The 27,057-nt window shown below is 35.0% G+C and overlaps 1 protein-coding gene across 2 annotated transcripts in view; it reads left to right on the forward strand.

Annotated features, from left to right (window-relative positions):
• LOC150093130 (ankyrin repeat and IBR domain-containing protein 1-like) overlaps nucleotides 1–27,057 on the forward strand; it is a 424,458-nt gene that overhangs the window by 245,102 nt on the left and 152,299 nt on the right. For both annotated transcript variants that reach the window (XM_090413306.1, XM_090413307.1), the window contains exon 14: nucleotides 5,572–5,706. In XM_090413306.1, coding sequence (XP_090269432.1) covers nucleotides 5,572–5,706 — 135 coding nt within the window. The remainder of the gene's footprint in view (nucleotides 1–5,571; nucleotides 5,707–27,057) is intronic.

Here is a 27,057-nt window from a genome sequence, read left to right on the forward strand (position 1 = left end):
TCCATAGTAAACCAAGCCACAGGGAACTTCATACACTCCTGGATATGCTAGGGGATGGAGTTTATCATAAGGAGAGTGGATTGGAGTTGCTAATTTAACATGTCATGTATTTTATTAGTACTTTGGCTGTCTTTACAGATGCACTTTTGACATAGGAAATATTCATGTGTTAAGGCTTAAGTGCTGGGAGGACATCATGCTGAAGGTTTAATGGAGTATTGATAGCACTAGGAAAGATTAAAAACTATTTTTAATGCTTCCAGTATTTATGCTCTTGTCCAATTATTATAAAATATAAAAAAAAAATCACATTACTAAAACAAGAGCACTCCTTAACAAATCCATGCTGACTCTCACAGATAACATTACCCTCATCTGCCTAAGCCTAATGCTGTAAATGATCCCTCGCTAATTTCTCCCAGTTCTTAACAACTACTGAAGAAATACAAACTGGTCTATACTTTGAAACTTCCAGTCTGCTACCATCCTTATGCAGTGGCACTATCTTACCCTCCTTGAATACCTTTCCCATGGCAGACTTTCATTGAAAAACCAGGGAAAAACAGAGCTGTCAGTTCTTTAGCTCATTCTCTCAAAACTCGTGGTGAAATCCCATCTCCAGTCCCATTGCTTTATTAACATCCAGAGTACTCAGTATTTGAAACACACTCTCTTCCTGCACTTCTAAACCTCAAACCTACCCTATCCTTCTAGTATTAAAACCTACTTCTCCAGGATGAAATACCACAATAAGGTGTTCATTGAACAACTCCACTATGTCCTTTGCATCGATCATTCTATTCCCATTTTTATCCAACAATGTTATTCTTCTACAACCATTTCTCCTCCTACTGGCCACATAGCAAAAAAAATTCCTTAGGATTTTCTTTGGATCTCAGGGCCAATTTCTTCTCATATTCCAGTTTTACCTTACTTACCATACTAGTTACTGTCCTGACCTGAGTCTTATATTCCTAATGCATCTGCTTTCCACCCCCTCTCTTTATATCTCTTCCATAACCTTTTTTTTTTACCTGAAGATAATAATGATATTTTTATACATCTTTTATTTCATTTTCAATTACCTAAAATAATAATAATATCTTTCATAAACAAAATAATGTTAAGATATTTATATATCTTAACAGCATAATGCAGAAAAAAATCATTATGAGAAAATGAAACCCGAAAGAGAGAGAGAGAAGGTTATCAATTAACTGGAGTGCCATCTAAATGATAGCACCAATAATTAAAGGAGGTATATGGCATACTACTTCAAATGGGAGAACAGTATTCTAATGTTACTGTGCACTTGTCTTGAAAATATCTGTACCCGAGGGTACTTGTCCTACCTTCTTAACAAACACACACATGCACATATGTTCTTGTCATGAAGTGGGACTAGTGCCCTTGGGCTTTATATCTTGGTGAAATTAACTGATTCTTTGATTAACAAATTTCACAAGCCAAAAACTGCATGTTCAGGAGAGATGGTTGCTACAGATTTCTATTTTAACAGTGGGAAAATTATAAATTGGTCACTCACCTGGTATGGATAAGAAACAGACATTTATGGATAATAAGCATTTTCACAGTCCCAGTGGTGAGATCGATCTCACCACACCTCTATGGGTGTGGTGAGATCGAGATCTCACCACACCTATAGTGGGCACAAATTGGGACTATGTAAATGATTATTATTCCTAAAGATATGTTTCCTCCTTTAAACAAAAACATGAATGGAAAAGTAAAATTATGTATTTTATCTATAGAAGGAAGAGGCCATTTGTATGATCAGCATTATATATATTTTAGAACAGTTACTAATTTATAAGAGATGCATTTTAAAGCAGGATTAAAAAAAAATCAGATCCAGGAGAGGGAAAAAAAGTCTGTCATCTGTATGTAAGACTGACAAATTTACTTCAGGATATCTAAGCAAACCTGGGCCTCTCATCTAATGAAAATCTTCCAATAGGGAGTATTCCTAAATAACAAAAGGAAGGCACAATAGTGTTGAGAAATTGAGGAAAAGGGATAATAGGTTAATCAGATGGATAGGAGATTAGTCAAGTGAACAATAACAGTAAATTGTATGGAAAGGACACTAACTCTTGTTAAACATCCCATTTCTGAAACAAATTTGACTCAAACAAATGGCAAACACATCAACAAAGCATAACCACACTAAGGACTTGTATGTAGCTGTGGTAAGTATTTTGCTTTTGAAGTGTTGTTCCATGTGAAATTTAACTGGGTGGTGGTTAAGAGGAGGGAACTCACAATCTGTTTGAAGTTTTTCCTTGCCAGATAAAGTAACCTGCATACTTCGAATTCTTTTGGTACTTATCTAAACTACCAACATTCCAAAATTCACTTCACAACTTTTGTTGACACATTAGTCACCCACCTTTCAGATGGTTCACTATCTTGTTTTTTTTTTTTTTTATAGAAAGTCAACACACACACACACACACACACACACACACACACACACACACACACACACACACACACACACACAGGAAGATACCTACATGAACAATGACATCATCATCCAGCCCAACAGTATGATATTCTAAAAACACTTACACACAGAGCTAGGGTTATTTGTTCTAATAATGCAGCTCTTTCCACAGGACTTAAAATATCCTTAGCCAATGGCTATAACGCCTGCAACACAGATAAAATACTACATGGTCTTCCTACTTCTCCTCCTCAAACATGCAAGAACAAAACAAAATGATTACTATTTCCTATGTCAGGGAAAGTCCGCGCGGTTAGCCTAGTGGCTCTGCGCTTCGCAACCATATGCCTGGGGAAGGAGTGTCCTAGGTTCGATTCCCGTCGGAGACGTGAGGAGCTGAAGGATCTTCCTCAGCCATAGCCAAGTTAGCCGGTCTTGGGCGCGCTCAGTAGGGTTTTTTCCGCCAGTTTATCTGGTGTTTTTCATCCCACAAGCAGGCAAACCGGACCCTTGAACACACAGCGATACAGCCAAGAATACCTTGAGGCATAGGAGTGACCATTCTATCCTCGTATTTCGGTTACGAAATCCAAGCATGCTTGGAAGGTTGTGGGCCTTAAAGGTCTGTTAAAGCCATTGGGATAGATAGATATGTCAGGGAAAAGGAAAGATAGCAAACTGTTTACCAATATTCTCCTGAATGATATCTTAGATCTCTTTTTCTTTGCCATCAATTCCGGATATTTTTCTTGGAGGAACAAAATTTATAAACAGAGGGAACTGCTATGGGTTTCCCTTCTCATCCCCCACTTGCCAATTTCTACATGGAAAATTTTGAAACATGAGCCATAGACTTCTTTCCCTCTTCATCAAACTTTCTATCTGGTTAAGATATGTGTTCTCTGTTTTGCCTCATGGCCCAGACACATTAGAGTCCTTGCTTCTGTCACATCAATAGTATACATCCAAGAATCCAGTTTATGATGAAAGAAGAAAATAACAGTTTGCCCTTCCTAGACACCTCAGTGACACATACCTTCTGAATGTCAACCTCTCCTTCACTGTATACAGAAAACCCAATCACACAGACAGATCCATTCAGAAACTCTGAATGAAGGGGGGGGCAACCCCCTTCTGAAGCCCTCCACCCTTCAGAAGGATTCAGAAATCCCATCACTATCCCTTACATCTAGGGTACTTCAGAAAAAATAGTGAGGCCATTAAAAAAATACAACCTCTGCACAACTTTTAAGCACAACCAGAAACTTTCTAACCTTATCCATTCTACCAAAGATTAGCTCCATCCTCTCTCTCTCTCAGTGCCTAGAGTATATAAAGTACCCTGTTACTGCAAGTTGGTACACTATGGACAGAGAGGTATATCAGCCTTCATCTATTTAGATGAACACAAAACGGCAGTCACGACTATGATGAATCTGGTCTTCTGGACCATGTATTGGATACTACTCACAAATCTCCTCGAAGAAAACCACCATGTTACATCACAATAAATTTAAGAAAGAAAGATTGTTTTTGGAATCTGCAGTGGTACTCTGAAATCAATCAAATTTAAACAAATACAGTGCAAAAAACTTCCCAAAATTTGGAAAACATTAATCCTCAGAGATTATAATTTACAAATAGGACTCTAGAGTCATAGCCATGGAAGCATTAATCAACCAGAGAAGGTGGCATGAGTAATCCACTCAATTAATGGAGTGGAAAGTGGATTACTCTTGCCACCTTCTGTCATCTCCACTTGTTTCTATTATTTATACTACAGTGGTTCCTGCAAGCTTTGCTTTTTATCTTGTAGTTTACATTTGCTATCCTTATATTTGTTTTTACCCTGAAGAAGCCAGGGTATCTGTGATGAAACTAATTTGTTTATTTTATATCATTGTACATTGTTATTATTAGTAGTAGTATTAAGAGAAACCTTCAGGGTCAGGGACTCATTGAGGAAGGCCACATATTACATGCACCAGCTATCATAATTATTCATGAATTCATTCACACTACTTGCACCACCATATGAGAGAGAAATCTAGCCCTCATCCCCTTCTTAGCAGCATTCATTCTCAGCTTCCAAAGATGCTCTCTTATCCTTTTTCCACCCTCCATAAATTGAAAAATTCCATCAATTGAAATCCTGTATGACCTCTTTCAGAAGTTTGTATATGTCTCAATCATATCACCCCCTCTTTCTCCTGTTTGCTAGTGTTTGCAGTCTACAACTCAATCTGTCTTCATAATCAGTATTCCACAATCCTAATATCATTTTTAACACTCTCCTTTGCACTCCCTCCAATATACCAGAATCACAATGGAAACCAGGAGACCAGACCTGTGCACAGTATTCCAAGTGAGGTCTTATCAGGGCTTTGTAAAGAGGAAAAATGACATTCTTATCTTTACATAACGTTTGTTTCAGAATTGCAATTAACTTTTAAGTTGTATTTGCTATCTTTGCTACATGGCCTCCTGAACTTCAACTTCCTATCTACTAACACTCCAAGATCCCTGGCCTCATCAGTTTCTTCTAGCATAATCCCACCAATATAATATGGATATCCACACCGAAGTGTATGACTTTACATTTACTGACATTGAACTGACATCCATTTTCCCATGCCCACAATTCCAGCCTATTCAAATTATTCTGCAAGTACTGCATATCAGTGGCATTCCTAATTACCCTACCTATCTTTTCATCATCAGCAAATAGCTGTATGACCACATGAAACACAGTTTTTCAGTCATTAAACTTCACTGGTCAAACGTTCTCCTTCTAAAAGTACAGTACATTAAAAATATTACAGAAAGTAGTTATAATAACTGTATCCCACCTAATTTCATAAGACATTTATTTATTTTATACTAATCCCATGAGAGGTCACAAAATTTCTAAATTGTCTAAACCAATTACTTTTGGTTTAAATGAGTTTCTGATAAGTTTAGTGTGGTTCAGGCTGGTCACATCACTTTAAAAGGTCAAGAAAACATTGGTTTGTTTGATATCATATAAAACATCTGATTTTTTAATTTCTGACTTGTTTTTATGGAATCATTAATCTGATTATACTTTTGAATGCCTTGAACAGTGTAAGCATGACTTCTGTTGGGTCTGTTTGGAGGCATGGAAAAAACATAGCTTTGCAACTGGAGGATATTATCGCTGTAATCGTTATGAGGCAGTTCAGAAAGTTGAGGTGCGTACTGGAATGCTGATTAGTGAGGTAAGAATTTAAGATATTTCAAGAATTGACAATCAGTCTTAAAATATATAATAATAAAATTTTCCTGTCAAGTCATAATTCTCTCTACATGATGAATAACATCAGACACCTCTGCATTATCAGTATGCTATGAGTAGTTCACACTGTGGTGCTTGAGACACTAAGCATTTCATAGGAGTTCTTAAAGTCAAGGGGTGAAAAACCAATTTTTTTTTATTAATACAGCATTTACTAATTTAATTTTATCAGGGATTGAAATGAATCACACTGCACTAGAATAGTGTTACTGATTGTTATATACATCTTTGTTCTAGTTCTTTATAAAATGATACTGTTCTGGTTCACTCTGCAAACTATATGTTTATGAATTCATCACATAAAATGAACTTTATTGGCATCCACATAGAAATTTGTAAATGGAATAATTAATTTTATTGCTTTTCTTCAAAATTTAACTATTTCAAACACACAACATGGACTAATTAAACTATAGTCTGTTCATGTTAAATATGAAATTAATCTATGAGTGAGTTTTCACACCTATCTTATTATATGGTAATATAGATTGGGATCACGAGATAGCAGCTAGAAGTAAAGAAAATGAGTTACTTGAGTATTTGAGGCACAACTACCCAAGTGAGTAACAGAGGTCGCACGAGGATTGTGGTTATTGGATTTGATCATCTCACCAGAGGATGTTATTATAATTGAGGTGTCAAATCTTCCTCCTTTTAATGAAAGTGACCATGAAATGATTACCTGGGTAGTTACCAGAAATGTGAGGACTTCTATGAGGAAAGGGTATATATGAAACTAGAAGGCTGTGAAGAGAAGACAGCTTGCAGCTGTAGCATAGAATGAAGAGATGGGTGGAAAGGAGATCAATGCTGCTTTGGTGATATTCAAGAACTATCTAGTTTAAACGTATTCCCAATGCCAGAAGATTAAATATGGTAGGTGGGAAATGGATGAAGAGAGTAAGCATGAGACTGAGAAAAAAAAAAGCATCATGGAGGTGCAGCATGATGAGTTGCAATAATCAATTCCACGAGGAATACAAAGAACAGGCAAGGAGGGTGACTGGCATGGTTAAGGAGGCAAAAGTTCAGTATGAGCAGTAGTTAGCTAATGAAGCAAAAAAAAAAAAAAAAATTCCAGGGAGTTCTTTTGATATGTATCCAACAAAAATAAGAATGATTATGTTTGGATGGCATTGACTGGAGAAAATGGTTTAAGGACAGCTGCTGTTGAGTAGTGGGATGAGGAAGAGGAGAGACTGACTGTGAGTGAGGTAGAGGTATATGAGGAATTAAACAAACTTCATATTAATAAGGCTGTGTGACTTAATGATATATATATATATATATATATATATCACTGCATGTTTTGAAAGAATATGCCAGGGAGTTCACATATTTGTTTATTGTGAGGCTTACATTAGATCAAGTTCCAAAGGAGTGGAAGGAAGGTGAAATTTTACCACTTCATAAAGGAGATGACAGAATCTAAGTATCAAATTATAGACCAATCTATGTGTCAGATATTGTGGTTAAAGTGTTGGAAAGACTGAGAATCAGGATCCAGAATTGGGTTGACAATAGTGGTGTTATCTTTGATGGACAGCTTGGATTTGCTGAAGGGAGGTCATGTTTTAGTAATCTACTTACTTATTACAATAAGATGACAGTAGCATTCGATGCAGGAGATGGATACACAGTAGTATACTTAGATTATGTAAAGACTTTTGATAGATTACTATATGACAACTTGATAGTCAAACTAGAGTGAATGGGGTTAGATATTAGACCTAGTATATTGGATTGGAGATTGGATGTCTGATAGGTATCAACAAGTTGTGTATGGGAAAGCAATATCCCAGAAGAGGAAAGTCACTAGTGGTTTGCCTCAGGAGGTATGTTTTAGGGCCATTGCTGTTTAACCTGCTTGTTATTGATATTAGGGAAGATTTGGATGGGGATATTCAGTTGTTTGCAGATGAAGCAAAGTAATGACAAACTATGAAGAGTAGACCAGATGTTTTGTCCTTACAAGAAAGAATTCAATAGACTGAGTGAATGAGCATGGAAGTGGGGATGCCAGTTCAGTGTTGCAAAATGTAAGGGTTTAAAATTTGTTAAAAAAAAAAGAATTGAATGTGGAATTTACGCTTGATGGGGATATATTGTTGGAGGTGGAGGAAATAAGATATCTTGGAGTGATGGTGGATAAGGACCTGAAATTTAGAGGATATACTGCCAAAATTGCAAGAAAAACGAAACGAATTCTGAGAATGATGCAGAAGACACTGATTTGTAGAAGAAAGTGGATTCTGGTTCCATTGTATAAGGTTCTGATCAGAACAAATATGGACTGCTGTGCACAGATTTGGTCACCTGGTTTTCAAATGGAGATGTTGGAGAGGGTCCAGAACTCATTGACCAAAATAGTTTCTGATCTTGGGAATGTTGAACGTGGCATCGCATGCCCATTTTGGTTGGTTGTGTTGCTTATGGAACCCACTGCAAAATTCACTGCAATTTGCCAGTATGATTGCTGCGTTTTTATTGATGAATGAAAGTTTTAAAAGCTAATAATAATGGCAAATACTTGTTGGATTTCTGTTCAGGACATGGACTAGTTATTACTAAGTTATTACTAACACCATGTTCCAACATAAAAATGTGCACAAATTCACATGGAGAGAAGAGGCAAGGAATAAGAAAAGTCTCATTAACTATGTTATTGTTGATAGTGATGTTTTCTCCCTGGTGCAGGACACCAGAGTGTACAGAGGATTGGAAATGATCACTATTTAGTCTTGAGCAGGATAAAATTGAATTTCATATTGAAAAGAATAACATGTAAGAAAGTTTTAAAGCAAATAAAAGTTGAGCAGCTCTCAGATGTGAACTGTAGAGATTATTGAAAAAAAAATGAAAGAGTTTGAGAACAGGAATCAAACCTTGGAGATTCAGTGGCAAGTCTTGAAGACTTGCCACTGAATCTCCAAGGTTTGATTCAGCTAGAGAGGCATGTGGTGAGGTTGTCTGCAAGGATAGAAAAATCAGAACTTCATGGTGGACACAGGAAGTCAAAGAGGTAGTGAAGGAAAAGAAGAAAGCATATCAAAAGTTCCTGGCAAATAAGTCTGCTTGTGCTCTTAGAGAATACAGAGACAAATTTAAGAAAGCTAAACACTGTGTAAAACTGGCTAAACAAAAGTCATGGGAGACTTTGGCAAGAACATAGAAAATAAATATCAAGAAGGTGGCAAAATATTCTGGAGGTTGTTGAAGAAGCTCAGAAATGGAGGAAAGAGTGCTGTAAAAGGAATTAGAGATGATAAAGGTGACATGAAAACAGGAGAAAAAGATATCCTTGAAGTATGGAGTAATTACTTCGAAAAACTGCTAAATGAAACAAGCAGCGATAGCACAGTGGTAAAAAAACACTCAGCAGGCATACAGTCAGGAATACATATTCATACTTGAAGTAGAAAAAGCTATCAAAGGCTTAAAATGTGGAAAAGCAGCAGGAGTAGATGATATTTGACCAGAAATACCAAAGTATGGTGGTATAAAAGTCTTACAGTGACTGCCCTGCATAGTTCAGAAGTACTGGACAGAGGGACGAATTCCCAATGATTGGAGTAGAGCTCTCATAGTACCCATATATAAAAAGGGAAATAAAACTGAAGGTGAGAATTACAGGGGTATTTCCCTTCTGAGTGTGTCTGGTAAGATTTATGGAAGCATACTTGAGAAACGGTTGAGGAGAATTGTGGAAGAAAAGCTTGGTGAAGAACAAGCTGAATTCAGGCCAAATAGAGGGTCAGGATCAGATCTTCATAAAAGTTGTAAGTCAGCACTTAGAATTGAAGGATGTACAGGAAGATGGTTTAATGTTAAATCAGACAAGGATGTACATTATCCCCTCTGTTATTTATAATCTATATGAATCACATTATGAAGGAAAGTGGTATTAAACCTGATATCAAAATTGGAGATGTTAATGTCTGCTCTTTGCTTTATGCGGATGATGTTATACTTCTAAATAAATCTGCTACAAGTCTGCAAGATTCCCTGACTAAATTGAATACCTGTTGTAATAGATATGGTATGAAGTTCATCAATAAAAAGACAAAGACAATGAAAATATGCGGAATCATTGAAAATGTCAACTGTGTTGTCAATGGAGAACCTGTGGAACAAATAAAACATTTCAGCTACTTAGGCATGATTTTCAGTGAAGATGGTAAATTAAATATGGAAATAGACAACAGAATCAACAAAGCTGGTATGGTAGGAAGTCAATTGAATAAATTCATATGGAATAAAAGAAATTAGTCGGAACACTAAATTAGCTGTATACACGACAGTGTTCAAACCAGTTTTAACTTATGGATCTGAGAGCTGGGTCAGAAGTAAAACATTTGACCAAAGACTAGAGACCACAGATATGAGAGTCCTGAGAAAGATTATATGCATGAACAGATGACATCAATAGCAATATCATATTAAAAACGAGTATATTAGGAAAGAACTTGACATTGTCAACATCCATGAATGCATTAGCAGAGCTAATCTCAGGTGGTATGGTCACTTAAACAGAATGGGCGAGGAAAGATTAGCTAAACAAGTGTTCTCTGCCAGGTTGGCAGGAAAACGACCCAGAGGAAGACCAAGATATAGGTGGATTGATACAGTGCAAAGTGCCTTAGACGATAGAAATATAGGATCTGATAATGTTGGAGTTTTGACAAGTAATAGGCTGATTTGGAGGAAAATTGTAGATAGGAAGTTAGTAATGATGTAAATTTTTCATGTGGTACTATTATATCCTGTACACCCCCTTGAGGGTACATGGCAGGAATTTGATGATGATGAAGTTTTAATAGTGCATCAGCACTCATGTTAATTGGTCCATTGCAATTAATTGTAGGATAACTTTGAATACTTTAAGTTATTAGTTGATATAAGTTTACATATGGAAAGCATAAAGTTCACATGAACAGTGGCTATGCTTCACACGCACTGTTTATGTAAGAAGCAAAGGATTTATGCTTCGTGGTGAGAGTAGATTATTATTGTCAAATACTGGAGTGAAACATGAATAATTTGAATTTTGATACGATTTTTAAATACAGCCATATAACACAGAAATCGGGAAAGCAATCACTTGGGAAATTATTATTTTTCTGGATTGAACCAAAGAAAGGCTTAAACAACTAGTTTTAATTACTTATTTATATACAAGTTCCAACCTCCTTCGACTATAATCATACAATCCATGAAAGCTTTGGCATAAAACAGGACATTCAGCAGATCGTCAACTGTTTCCCATTGTAAATATGGCCAAAAAAAAAAGTTATAAATTATTTATAAAAAATTACTTGTCCATATCAGTGTCCTAAACATGGCATTACACATTTCACTTATGCAAAACAGATGAAACTGAGGGGGGGGGGGGGAAAGCAACTCATGACAATGTTCAGTTGGATTGGTTGACACAATAACCAGTCACATCCACTGATTTCTGGGTGCTATTGTCTCTGTATGCATTCTACCTTGCCTTCTGTGTTGTTTAAACCCACTGGAATGCTAAGAATTTGACCCATTGTCCCATCTGTTCAAAGGGCTCATAGATGTCCATAGTTGTGATCACACACCTGGCTATTAATGCAAATGTGATACAATATATAGGCATTGAGAAGTGTTCTCTTCATCAGTCATGAGTATACAGGTATCCCTTGATTAACGTGATTAATTAATCCCTCAATGTTACCACGTATATCAAAATCACGTTAATCAAATATAATAATCAATGGTAAAAATTGCAATTCGTCCATTATCGATTACTGTATTAATAATTCGTTTTATATGGTACTCTTTTAGGGAAAATAAAAAATGAATGCAAAGTAAATGTTTAATAAATGCTTGCACTTACATTAGTTACTGCAATTTTGTTTTATCAAAAAGAAGTTATCAAGAGTCATTCGAACAGTTTTAGTTTTTTCTTATCAGCATAAATTCTATGATAACAAGCAAATTGACTGTTTGGACCTCGGCAAACAAGCATTCTTCGATTAACATCTGGATCCATATCCATTACTTGCTGCTTAAGTGATTCTAAACTGCAAAATATTCCATGCAGTTCTTTGATTGTTATCCCATATCCATTACTTGCTGCTTAAGTGATTTTAAACTGCAAAATATTCCATGCAGTTCTTTGATTGTTATCTCTTTTGGAACCTTATCTTCACATTCCCTTTGTTGGTTGTCTTCATATATGCGTTGTTGTTCAATTTCAAAATCTTTGTCACTGAAATCTTTTGAATTTGAATCCAATAATTCTTTAACATCTTCTGCATAAACACCATCAAAACCAAGGTGTTCACCAATTGCAACGATTTCTTCAATCACGTTGTTTACTGGATTTTAAAAACCACCTAAGTCATTGGAGCATTCTGGCAAAAGGTTTTTCAAACAGCTCTCATGCAGTTTGCTCCCGTGAGTCATGAATGTTTTAAAATTAAGTGTTTAATGTTAAAATTTTTCTAAAATTCTTGGAGTGTAATCGCATTTTCTCCAGTTGTTGTTTCTACTGCCTTTGAAAATGTCGTTTTAAGAAAATAGGCTTTGAAAGTTGCAATCACACCCATGGATCATAGCAATGATGTCATATTTGGTGGCATCATTGCTACAGCGCGTTAATTAAAACTCTTGCCGTGTATATAAAGGGATTGTCGCAATTAATTTCAACGCGTTAATCAAATCCTGCATTAAGCAAGGGATACTTGTATTGTGTTTAATTTTAGGAATCACGTGAAACCTGGATACAAATATGGGAGTCTTTAACAGGCATAAATGCAAAAATGTAATTTCATTGATATTGCTGTTATGTGGGTGTGCACCGCACACCTAACACACCCAGAATATATGCCTCGGGTTGAGATGATGTACTTTGCAGAGTAGGGGATAGGAGGAAGACGGATTATGTGATAGAGACATACAAGTTAGTAAGGGGTTGTTCTAGGATTAATGTTAAAGGGGTTTTTCATAAAATGGTGGGAGATTGCAGGAGAACAAGAGGTCATTCCTGAAAGCTGTATAAAGAGAGGTGAGTGAGGGAGTAAGAAGCAGGTTTTTTGCATGGAGAGTTGTGAATGATTGGAATGCATTGCCTGAGAGTGTGGTGTTTGCAGAGAATTTGAATGTATTTAAGGTGAGGTGATGAGCTGTGTGTATGACAAAAGGTGCCTCCTAGATGATTCTCTGATTCCTTGGGGATAATAATAATAATTACTGATGGAAGTTATATCATCATCATCATCAAATTCCTGTCACGTACCCTCCAGGGGTGTACAGGATATGATAGTACTACATGACAAAATTACATCATTACTACCTTCCTATCTATAATTTTCCTCCAAATCAGTCTGTTACTTGTCAAGACTCCAACATTATCAGAGCATACATTTCTATCGTCTAAGGCACTTTGCACTGTATCAATCCACCTATATCTTGGTCTTCCTCTGGGTCGTTTTCCTGCCAACCTGGCAGAGAACACTTGTTTAGCTAATCTTTCCTCGCCCATTCTGTTTAAGTGACCATACCACTTGAGATTAGCTCTACTAATGCATTCATGGATGTTGACAATGTCAAGTTCTTTCCTAATATACTCGTTTTTAATATGATATTGCTATTGATGCCATCTGTTCACGCCTATAATCTTTCTCAGGACTCTCATATCTGTGGTCTCTAGTCTTTGGTCAAGTGTTTTACTTCTAACCCAGCTCTCAGATCCATAAGTTAAAACTGGTTTGAACACTGTCTTGTATACAGCTAATTTAGTGTTCCGACTAATTTTTCTCTTATTCCATGAATTTATTCAATTGACAGCCCACCATACCAACTTTGCTGATTCTGTTGTCTCTTTCTATATTTAATTTACCATCTTCACTAAAAATTGTGCCTAAGTAGCTGAAATGTTTTACTTGTTCCACAGGTTCTCCATTGACAACACAGTTGACATTTTCAATGATTCTGCCTATTTTCATTGTCTTTGTCTTTTTATTGCTGACCTTCATGCCATATCTATTACAACAGCTATTCAATTTAGTCAGAGAATCTTGCAGACTTGTAGCGGATTTATTTAGAAGTATAACATCATCTGCATAAAGCAAAGAACTGACATTAACATCTCCAATTTTCATATCATGTTTAATACCACTTTTCTTCATAATATGATCCATATAGATAATGAATAACAGAGGGGATAATGTACATCCTTGTCTCACACCAGATTTAACATTAAACCATCTTCCTGTACTTCCTTCAATTCTAACTGCTGACTTACAACTCAAATAAAGACTAAGTTTTGCTTGATATAATGCCCCATTGACACCATATAACTACAGCGTATTGAATAGCTTCTCTCTTGGCACCTTGTCATATGCCTTTTCCAAATCGACAAAACTTAAATACAGATCTTTGTTATATTCCCATGCTTTCTCGACTATTTGTCGTAATGTGAAGATCTGATCCTGAGAGCCTCTATTTGGCCTGAATCCAGCTTGTTCTTCACCAAGCTTTTCTTCCACAATTCTTCTCAACCGTTTCTCAAGTATACTTGCATAGATCTTGCCAGGAACACTCAGTAGGGAAATACCTCTGTAATTCTCACATTCAGTTTTATTTCCCTTTTTATATATCGGTACTATGAAGCTCTACTCCAATCATCCGGAATTCGTCCCGCTGTCCAAGCTTTCTGAACTATGCATTGCAGCCACTGTAAGACTCTTATACCACCATACTTCAGCATTTCTTGTTGAATATCATCTACTCCTGCTGCCTTTCCAAATTTCAAGCCTTTGATGGCTTTTTTTATTTCAAGTATGGATATGTATTCCTGACTGCATGCCTGGTCAGTGTTTTTTACCACTGTGCTGTCATCACTGCTTGTTTCATTTAGCAGTTTTTCAAAGTAATTACTCCATACTTCAAGGATATCTTTTTCTCCCGTTTTCGTGTCATCTTTATCATCTCTAACTCCTTTTACATCACTCTTTCCTCCATTACTTAGCTTCTTCAACAACCTCCAGAATATTTTGCCACCTTCTTGATGTTTATTTTCTATATTCTTGCCAAAGTCCACCCATGACTTTTATTTAGCTAGTTTTACACAGTATTTAGCATTCTTGCATTTGGCTCTGTATTCTCTAAGTGCACAAGCTGACTCATTTGACAGAAACTTTTGATTTGCTTTCTTCTTTTCCTTCACTGCCTCTTTAACTTCCTGTGTCCACCTGGGAGTTCTGATTTTTTATCCTTGCACACAACCTCACCACATGCCTCTCTGGCAGAATCAATCAATGTTTTCTTCAGAGTTTGCCACTGTTTCTCCAAGGTTTGATTCTTGTTCTCAAACTCTTTCATTTTTTCTTCAATAATCTTTGTGTGTTTTAGTCTACAGTTCACATCTGAGAGCTGCTCAACTTTTATTCGCTTTAAAACTTTCTTACATGTCATTCTTTTCAATATGAAATTCAATTTTATCCTGCTCAAGACTAAATAGTGATCACTTCCAATTTCAAATCCTCTGTACACTCTGGTGTCCTGCACCAGGGAAAAACATCACTATCAACAATAACATAGTCAATGAGACTTTTCTTATTCCTTGCCTCTTCTCTCCATGTGAATTTGTGCACATTTTTATGTTGGAACATGGTGTTAGTAATCACCAGTCCATGTCCTGAGCAGAAATCCAACAGATATTTGCCATTATTATTAGCTTTGCTCTTTTCTCCAAATTTTCCCAAAATATTTTTGTATGTCTCACAATCATTTCCTACTCTGTTATTTAGATCCCCAACAAGGACCAACTTTTCCTTTTTCATTGTGTCAGTTGCTTTTTCTAAAGTGTCAAAAAATTCCTCCACTTCTACCTTAGTAGAACCTTCTGTGGGACCATAGGCACAAATAAGTCTCATTGTCCAGTACTCCATTATCATATTTCCCACATTACTCTACTTGAGACTGACTGCCATTCAAGAAGATTAGCCTCGTATTTTGTGTTGAATACTATGGCTACTCCTTCTTTTCCTTGATTGTCATTGCCTGAATATAACATTTTGTATTTATTGCTCAGAGAGATCTCACCAGTTTTTGTCTTTTTTTGTTTCAGTCACCCCTATTATGTCGATCTGGTACTTATCTAATTCCTCAGCTAGCTCCATTTCTTTGCCATTCAGGCTTCTTACGTTGATAGTACCGATCTTTAACTCTGGTGATGTTGAGTTGTGGTTTGTTTTCAGATTTGTTCTAGTAGCTGACTTTTCGCTGTTCGACCTGGTTCCCTGGTGAAAACAACGGGGGCCTTGTTTAACCGGGCGATGCCCCAACCGGCATGAAATTTTGTCATGTTGTACCATCATTTTTTTATTTTAGTTTAACCAATAAGAATACAATTTGGTCGGCTAAATCCCAGCCTCATTCGTTCAGTATCCAAGTAGATACCTAACAGGGTGCACCACGAGAAGGTGAGGATTGGACATTAGGTCAGAAGCCCTGGTTGGTTCTCCACATGCCTTTAAAGGCTATGTGGAAGTCTCCTATCAGTTATACAGCTTTGACCCTTAAGCACCCCAATGGAAGTTATAATGAAATGCTAGAATATGGAGATAAAGAAATGAATGAAACATATGAAATTTAATTAAATACAGTGTCTTTCAAACGGGGTTATACAACTTTGAATGATAATAGAAGGTAAATAGTGATAGATGAACAGTTTTTATTACCATGCAAATGTAGTGTAACACTTGAAGTTTCAACACAGACAGTTAATGTTCAATATGACTGCCTCCAGTAATTCTGTAGACATCTCTTCTCTAATCAATTTCCTGCCACACACACAGTGCTGTAACTTCAGCAATGGTAGCATAATTCTGGAATGCAGCTCATCCAAATTTGCTGATAGTGTCAGTACAAACACTCGATCTTTCACAAAGTCCCACAAGAAAAAAAATCTAACAGTGTAAGGTTGGGGTAACATGGTGGTTATGACCCAGGAATTCCTTTACCCACTCATCTGCCTGGAAAACGGGTGTTGAGGTACTACTTATGTCAGGTAATAAGGGCTCCATCTTGTGGAAATGTAAGCATCCATAGTGGTCATCATCATCTAATTGTGGTATTAGGTACCCTTGTAACATATTCAGATACACATCACCAGTAATGTTAGTTTCCAATAAAAAGAATGGTCCTTACACTTTTTTCTTGCTTATGGTGCAAAAAACATTAACCTTTGGGGTACTGTGAATGTGTTCTATGATGCCGTGTGGATTTTTGCTTCCCCAAATTCTGCAGTTGTGAGTGTTTACTTGCCCACCTATGTGAAAACTCGTCACTGAAATCGATCGTGTCCAAAGAGTCCTCATTTTGTTCTATCCAACTGATCATTTCTGTACAGAAATCCTGGTGTATCTTATCAATTGTAGATCGTGTGCCTACTAGGAGGTTCTTTGCCATATTGAGTGTAGAAATTCCTCTGAACGTGTGATGCAGACTTCTTTTTCTCAAACCAAAACATGTGACACTCGTTCTGCACCATCGAAAGTCACCATTTTCAAATTGTGTGATGTATCTTGCCATCTAGTGTTGTCATTTGGTAATAAAGTTATGTGACCAAAAATTGATGTGTTTCACTACATTATGACACTCACTCAGCTTTTATATGTCTTCTGAGTCATTCTGTGTTCTCCTGCAAAGTTGTATACACCCTTTTGAAACACCTTGTAGATCTCTGAGAAAAGACATTCCCAGTGAATGGAGAATGAATATTACAATTCCAATATTTAAAAATGGAACAAAATCTGAATCCATGAACTATTGAGGAATAAATTTACTGTGCACCACCCTAAAAATATGTACAAGAATTATGAAACAACAATTAGAATCAAGACTAAATTATAATGATGAACAACTAGAATTCTGTAAGGGTAGATCATGTACTTATGCTACATTTGTTATGAAGCAAATAACAAAAAAGATTAGAATAGAATTTAACAAATAGAATTTAACAAACTATATTTATCTGTTTCATTGACTTAGAGAAAACTTTCAACATTATCTGATTACTAACATTAAGAAAAATACCACTACAATTCATTAAAACGATCGAAGATGTATACACAAAAAATGAATACATAATAAGATATCTGATTCTTTAAGTCTTTGTTTAATATAATTATAGACAAAATAATATTAGAATTTATGAAACGGAAATTAAATGGCATAAAAATTTGAATAGAAAATTTAACTTTAGTTAAATAGTTAACGAAACAAAATTTGATAGAGTAAAAAGTCAAGAACATCAATCATGCATTCAGCACAACAAATCCAAGTTGCGCTGAATGTATGATCAGGTAAGTCTGGATTGGCTCAGCACGGAATAGAGACAAGCCACAACATCCTCTGGTTGAAGACTCTCCTTCTACACAGATGTCGCTAGAAATTTGAACACCTATTCAAAGAGAGTGCTGAGGCCTTGCTTCAACGCCATAACTTTAATCGAAATGACTATATATCCTTATCAAAAATATGGAAAAGTTTAATCAGGATAACACATAATTTTTTTTAATTGAGACTTTTAATTTCTACATTAGTCTAATGTTATTTATTAATTAAGATTATTATATTAAATTGTGAATTAATACCTATAATTTAATCATCACTCTGATGAAATTTTTCCTCTCTTTAATGCTTAGCAATGTAACATCACGCAGTTCGTTCTACTTTTGAATGATCAATTGTTGGTATTCCACCTTCTTAAAAACTGTTCCTATGTAGCCACTGAAGGTAGTCTGTTATTTTCAGACTGAAATATTTGGCAAATATTAAAATATTCTTGTGTAAACGTGTGTATAATTCATAATGGTAATTATAAAAAAAATGAGATATAAATTAGAACTGAATGAAAAAATACTGGAACAAGTAGTGAAATTTAAATACTTAGGAATAACTGTGAACAGTGAAAAAATAACACAGGATGAAGTAAAAGAACAACCCTTGAAGGCGAATGAAATATTAGGATGTTTAAATTCAAATATATGGAAAAATAAAGAACTAACAAAAAAAAAAAAAAAACATATAAATCAGTAGTGTGACCAATATTGACGTATGCATGTGAAACAAGAATATAAACATTAAAAATACAACACAAATACGACATGCAAAATGAATATATTAAGAAAAATAGTTAACAAAACAAAATTTGATAGAGTAAAAAATGAAAAGATTTATGGAGAATGTCAATAGCAATCCATAAACACATGGATAAAAAAGAGAAGATTGAAATGGAATCAACATGTTAATTGGATGGACCCAAAAAAGAATAGGTAAATTAGCCAGAGAACTGACAACCAAATACTAAAAGACCAGTTGGTAGACTGAAAAAGTGATGAACAGACTGCTGAAATATTGAAGATGCAACGAGCTGAAGCTTAAAGCAAGAAAAAGAAGAATATACATAAATGAACAAAAATTTGGAGTGCTGGGTTAGAAATTAAACATTTGATCAAAGACCGTAGACCACAGATAAGAGTTCTGAGAAAGATTATGGGAATGAATACATGTATGGCATCATTAGCAATAAATATATTAAAAGTGAGAATATTAGAATCTTAAAATCATTAGGTCTGCTGATACATGCAAGAATGTATCAGCAGACCTAATCTGTGGCAGTATGTGCCACTTAAGCAGAATGGGAGAGGAAAGGTTAGCAAAACAAATGTTCTTTGCCAGGATGGCAGGTAAAGACTCAGAGAAAGACCAAGATCTAGGTGGACTGATACAGTAAAAAGTGCCTTAGAAGCAAGAAATATAAGAACTGATAATATTATTCTTGACAGATCGCAGATTAATTTGAAGGAAAATTGTTGATAAGAAGTTAGTAATTATGTAAATTTTCCGGGTAGTACTATCATAATATTCTGTACACCCCTTGAGGGTACATGTCAGGAATTTGATGATGATGAGAAAAAAAAATAATAATAATAATAAATCAATATAATAAGCACCAGTGAAAAATTTGCAGAAACTAGCAGAAGAAGCCAGTGAAACCTTTAAAACATGGACCAAATTAGAAAGCGAATATATTGACACCTGAACAGTGTACATGTTTTCTAAAGTGGTCTGCACTAGGGTGACTCGTAAATGCTGGCAGGCGTATTCCAATAAGCTCTCTGGTCAACGTATTTTACGAAACTTTCATAGTTTCTACATTCAGCTTTCTGGATCTAATATCCACTTGATTTTTATAATTTTTGTATCGCCAAATTGAAGCCTTTTGGCTCTTTATTTTAATAAACACAGAAGTATTTTTTGGGAAATATCGAAAAGAGAACAAAAATAATAATTGTAAGTACTGGTATCCGGAGAGTTCATCGAAAAACAGTTTACCGAAAGACAATTCATCGAACAACGATTCATCGAAAAAGCAATTCATCGAAAGACAATTCCCCGAAAAAGCAATTCACCGATGAGCAGTCAATCGAAAAGACAATTCATCGAAAAATCACAATTCATCGAAAATACAGTTCATCGAAAAATCACAATTCATCGAAAATACAGTTCACCGAAAAATGAATTATAAGGCGTGTGGGGGCGAAGATGTGTGCGCATTTTTTTTTTTTTTTTTTTTTTTTTTTTTTTTTTTTTTTTGTTTGTTTTGGATTATTTTGAGAGGTATATATCTTTTTATTATCCTACTATTTATAACTACTATTTATCCTACTTCGTTCGGAAAGCGATTTTTTAATATATTAATTTAAGATAAATTCTAAATAGCAGCATTAGCTAATAAAAATTCATATGTTAATGAAAAAGGATCATAAACTATATTTTTTACACAGAGAGAGAGAGAGAGAGAGAGAGATTTCCTCTTAATGTGCAGTATAATAAAATGATTCGAAACGTGTTATTGTACTTCGGGATCTTTTAATTTTTAAAGGGGGAGCACAAAAATTTTGCCCTCAGGCGGCGCAAACCCACGGAACGGCCCTGAAGATCAGTCACTAAGAGTTGTGTAGATTCTAGTTAATTATTAAGAAAAGTTAATTGCTCTCCACATGTTTACTTGTGGCACCAAATAATGAATGAATGATTCCAGGAAAAAAAAAGTTTCTTTTCCAGGCATTAAAAAAATACACAGCCTATATATTTACAAATGAATTGTAAGAATAAATTGCCGGTAGACAGTTTCATTTCCTGATCATGTTATCAGGAAATGAAAGTTTATGCTAAGAAAGAAGATAATATATATATATATATATATATATATTCAAGATACCAAGTAATTTTATATTAACTTGGTTTTAATCCTATTTCTCAAGTAAGCAAACATACAAGAAAGTCAAGTTTGCACCTGTAAGTAGTGCAAGTCCAAGGCAACTCTTGGTAGTGTCAGTCAAGGCGACTCGTGGTAAAGGTGGATAAAGCTCTGATCACTTTTCTTAGTATGCTTTATTAGTATATTATTTTTTATTAGTTATTATTGAGTTATATATTATTATATATATTATATATTAGTTAGTTAGTTATTAGTATACTAGTATTATACGCACTAAGAAAAGTGATCAGAACTTTATCCACCTTTACCAAGAGTTGTCTTGGACTTGCACTACTTGCAGGCGCAAACTTGACTTTCTTGTCCGTTTGCTTACTTGGGAAATAGGATTAAAACCAAGTTTATATAAAATTATTTGGTATCTTGAATACATAATATACCCAAGTTAAAAAACGATATATATATATATATATATAGTTCTGTAGTACGCAAGTTTACATTACTGAAATACATGAACTTAATTATGAAAGGAATATTAGCCACATTTTTTTCCATAGAGAAAGCAAAGCATTCACTATGAAATTTCTTCACGTACCATGATGCACGGATGTCAAAAATAGACTGGACGTATAAATGCTTGTAATCTTTTCTTTTTTTTTTTTTACTAAATTTAAAAAATTAAAATAAACATCGATATTTCTTAGGCAACCAAAACGAAACGAGAGAGAGTGTTCGCTATGAAATAGTAAATTGACGGAAAGAAGAATAAACATCGATATCGCCCTACCTAAGTAAACTCAAAGAGATCACATGTATAAATCAGAATTACATTAGTTGGGATGTCTTTCTAAATATAAAAAATGAATTCATTTACGGCGCCATACCATTTTTGCAGAAAATGTTGTGATATTTTCAGCTATTTTGCCTAGTTAAAGTTATGTTTGCAGCTTAGCATCATTCTACATGTCTAGAAAGAGTGATATCTAGCGTTAAGGGAAAAAACAATAAATTGATAATTTCGACTGACTGCACAGGAGCCCTAAACTATCGCGAGAAAGTGCAGTTTCTGTGGACATCTGACCTACCGTTCAAATCTTTGAACGATAGTTGTTTCAGATGTCGAATAAACTGTAGATTACTAAGTGTGTGTGTGTGTGGTGTTTTTGTTTTCTTCCCAACAGTAACCCTACCAGGAGGTTATTTATTGTTTATCGTATGGCAATCTACATAAAGTTATAAAAGTACATTTACAAAAATGGGTACAGATATGTAAAAAGTAAAATAAAAAAAAAGTGTAAATGATAAATAATTACAGTAAAACAGGCAGTTACACGTTTGACGGACAAAGCACTTATAAGTTAAGATCATTCTCTGATCCAGTCTATAGAAGGCTGTGTCGCCTCTAGGAAGTCGCTCCTTTGATCCGTATATGCACGAAGACTGCACTCAATGCAAATATGATGGATTGATTGGTTCGGGTGTCCACAGTCACACTCCGGTGAGGGAATTTTCCTCTACTTGTACAGAAAGCTTGCACATCTTCTATTGCGTACGAATCGTGTTCAGTATTATCCTTCCCAATTCCACACCCGGGATACAGGGGCATGCTGGCCATATGTGCAATGTGTGCGACGCACACAGGTGCCAGGATAGTAAAGGCGCCAAAGAGGAGGAAATACTTTAAAAAAAAAACGTTTTTTTAAAGTGATTTTTTTATTGGAGGGGAGGATAGGGGCGCCAACTAAAGTTTTGCACACAGGCACCAGACACTACTGGCGCACCCCTGCCGGGATGTTGGGGCAGCAACTATCAAACTAAATTTTGAGTTGGGCATTAGTATTTATGCTCCACACTCATTTCCATTAATTTTTAGTATTTTAATTAATCATTCTCAGATGTTTATCTTCACGAAGAGGGGGGGGGGGCTTTCTTGATTTCAATCTGTTAAGCTATAGTTCTGATATGTCATTATGTATAGGCAATACAGTATTTCTGAGTACCTTGTCATATTCTCATGACAGATCATCACTTCTTAGATTTGGTGGTATTATGTTGCTTAGCATTGTAAGCCAATAAATAGGAGTTGTTTTAACGGTTCCAGATATAAGTCGCATGGTGCTGTTAAGCTGACCGTCAATTATCAATGGTAGTATAGCTCCTGTATATATTGTTTTCAGGGCTCATCGGCCTAATCCCTCAATTTCAATTTTCCATCTTTTGTTACTCCTAGGTATTTTAGCTGACTGGCTACCTCGAGAACTTCGACCTTTGGAAAGACTGTTATGGGTTGTTTTGATTATTTGAGACAGATGTGGAGTATTTTAGTCTAGCGCTTCCCAAACTGTGGGCACGGCCCCCGGAGCCATTAGTTTTGTTGAGAAGTCTCAGATATAAGTTGCATTGTGCTGTTAAGCTGACCGTCAATTATAATTGAAGGTCAGCTTAATTGTTTATTTATGAATAATTGTTTATATATGAATAATTATTCACTTAAAAGTGAATAATTATTCATGTTGTGGAAAAGGTAGATAATAGATAATATATTATTCATAAACTGTTATTTGTGTTTCTTTCTGGTTTATCTTTTAAAAGTTCTTATATTATCACATTTTTGAAATCAATGGCTGAAATCAACAGTTTCATCATTGAATATAAAGTTGCATCATAAACGAAGAATTTAAAGAATTTTTGTAGAACGCACTTAGAACTTTTACTAGATAGCTACAAGCATCACAGTTTTCCATAGTGTCAATAGTAATGGGAAACCTAGAGCATGCCGCCTTTCCACAATTAAGAAAGAAATGTAATCAAAAATTATGAAATTAGCCCAGATTGAGATTTTAATGAGATATAACTACATATCCTATTCTCTGCAGTTAAAAGAAATCGTAAGGAGAATGATGAAGTTATCACAAAGATATTTAATATTTAATATATTTAACATTTAATTTCATTTCCATCTCCTAATGGGGTATCAGGGTTGAAGTTATTTCCATTGTCGAAGTTCCTTCAGAATTCAGAATTTTTGTAGGATACACTTAACTTTCACTAGAAAGCTACAAGCATCACAGATTCCATAGTGTGGCCCATATATTTATTTATTTATTCTATCAAAAGCAAGCAGGCCAGAAGAACATATTTAATATTCACTTAGACATTACACAGTCATCGAAGGCTTAGTCCATTCGGCCGAAGCATATTTATGCCACAGATGTTTGCATATGGAAACACATTAGTGTGAAACCCATAAAATTCAAATGAAGAAACTACACATATGGCATCCTCGAAAACATTTAGTTGTTTAGGAATATACCCTAAGATAGCAGTTTGAGAGCAATCAACCACAAACAAAACAAGAAACCAAAAAAAGTCACATCACGAAGCTGCAGACAAAAACTCAAAATAATTAACACAAACAGAAATCTTGCATGTTTAATTTAATGCGACGGATTTCACGCCCGTTTCTATCTTATAGCTTGATTTGATTTTTAATAATTTGTAAAATTATTAAAACTACACTTTCAACTTGTGAACTACACTTTCCAGTTGTCATGGCGGATAATCAACAGCTTATAATATCATATATATAATATAGTATAATTATATGTAATATAATATAATAATATATACATGAAAGGTTTTTTAACTTGGGTATATACTATGTTAAAGATACCAAGCAATTTTCTAAACTGGGTTTTAATCCTTTTTCGCAAGTAAGCATACAAACAGATAAGTGAAGTTTGCGCCTGAGGTATTTTCAGGTATGAGGCAGTTCGTCGTAAAGGTGAAGTAAGCTCTGATCACTTTCCCTTAGTATCTCCCCTAATGATAATAATCTTCTAATGACCACATGCAATAATCCAAAACAGGAAAGAGAATTGGTATACAAATGCAGTGTTTAAAATGAGTAAATTAAAATGAATAAATAAATAAGGATGCACTAACAAAGATAATCGGAAACTAGAAGACTAAATTTTAGAAAAATAGGTAATAAAAAGAAGTATAGAAAACAACAAAAACGACTGTCTTCAGTTTACAATGTAGAGTAATGCTTAAGAAACTTGCAGTGTTATGTTTTGAATAGTATTCTAAAATAAATGCACATTATTGCAAAAATTGAAATGTAACATAATGTATAATATAATACATATAATAATATATATAATATATGTCACTGAATAATTGTATTTCCTTACTAATTCTCATATGATTAATTTATTATCAGTATACGAAAGTTGCTGGTAATTGCAATTACATATGGAAAATAACAGGAATATAAAAGTAGGGCAAGTTTATTACATTATACATATTATAAAAGCAAGAGAAAATGCATCACTACCAGCCTAAGTGTAAATAAGTCACGTAAACTGAATGAAAATGGAAAAGTTATTTGGAAAAAAAAAGTTCAGCAAAATCAGATAACATACATATAAACTATATGATCCATTTACAGTGTAATATCATATCACTGAAAATCAGTCCGCGCGGTTATCCTAGTGGCTATGCACTTCGCAACTGTACTCCTGGGGAAGGAGTGTCCTAGGTTCAATTCCCATCAATGACGTGAGGAGCTTAAGGATCTGCCATAGCCAAGTTAGCCGGTCTTGGGCGTGAACAGCAGGGTTTTTCCACCAGTTTATCTGGAGTTTTTCATCCCACAAGCAGGCAAACCGGTCCAGTGAACATACACGGATTACAGTCAGGAATACTGACCCAGCCATAGGTCTGATTCGTCAGCTGTTCCGGAGCCCAGAAAAAATTTTAGGGGGAATGAGATGGTACCATACCTCCCCATAAAGGGGGCTCACGGCCGTGTATCATCATACGATTATTATTATTACTGAAAATCAATTAGTTTCAATATTTGGTAAATAAATTTGTTGGTAATAGGAATTTTTATCTACAATATTGGTCTTAGCATAAAGATGATAACTAAAATATTTAAATAACATAAAAAATATTTAACATGCACATGCAAAAATCTTGTCTAATTTTAGTTCTTGGCTAATTCTCTGCAAATGATATGTGTATGTATACTTGTAAATTAATAGTAAACAGTTATGTAAATTGCATAAAAATGAAAAAAAAAAAAAAATAGAACAATTTCGGCTTACAGTAGAGGTCAATTTTTTTTTTTGCATATTCTAAAATAGTTTAAACACTTCCACATTGGGCAGGAATGAAGTCTGCTGACTTGGAAGGTAAGATGCAAATTGAAGTACAGGTAACCCTCGTATAACGCGGATGTTAGGTTCCACAAAAATACCGCATTATATAAATCGCGTTATGCGAGACTCAAATCACATAGAAAAAGTAGGTTTAGGTTCCCAAATCGTTTTTTTCTTTTTTTTAAGATTATATAAACAATGACATATTCAGGTAATTCATGTAAGTTAAGAAAACATAAACTATGCAACAAATACATAGTAAAAAATTATAAAAATTATAAATTGTATGTATACTTCATTGATGTTCTTTATTTATATATGTAATAGTTCTTATTGCATACTTTGGTTGGTTTAGTTATGAATTCAAGAAGTCAGTAATAAGACCTTGCTTACCACTATGCTACAATTTTTTATTAAGTTCATAATACGGAACTAAACAAATATCCAATTGTCTCGTAAATTTTCTGGAAAGCTCCATTGAGAGATCATTATCCATAAAATAACTTTCTTGCAAAGTCTAATCCTGTTGCTAATTTCTTTAAACTGAATTCTTTAACGGACTCATCACAATCATAATCTTTGGCAGAACTTCCGCCGCCATTTGGTGCGACGTCATCTATTAATTGTACCAGTTCCTCCTCGTTTAACCCCCCCCCCTCAACCGGGCAGGATGTCTATAGACGTCAAGATAAATCTGGATACGATGAATGCTATCTGTTGAAGTTATAAGAAGTGCAATTCAGCCAGCATGTCCATTAGAAGGTGTGATAAACCCTCCCGCTGAAGAGAACAGTTAATCGGATTATCTCATGCTCATAGCTGCATTTCAGTTGTCTAT

Source organism: Typopeltis vanoorti, chromosome 24 (assembly GCF_054136105.1).
Source record: "Typopeltis vanoorti isolate ZY-2024b chromosome 24, IOZ_Tvanoo_1.0, whole genome shotgun sequence".
Lineage (NCBI taxonomy): Eukaryota > Metazoa > Arthropoda > Arachnida > Uropygi > Thelyphonidae > Typopeltis > Typopeltis vanoorti.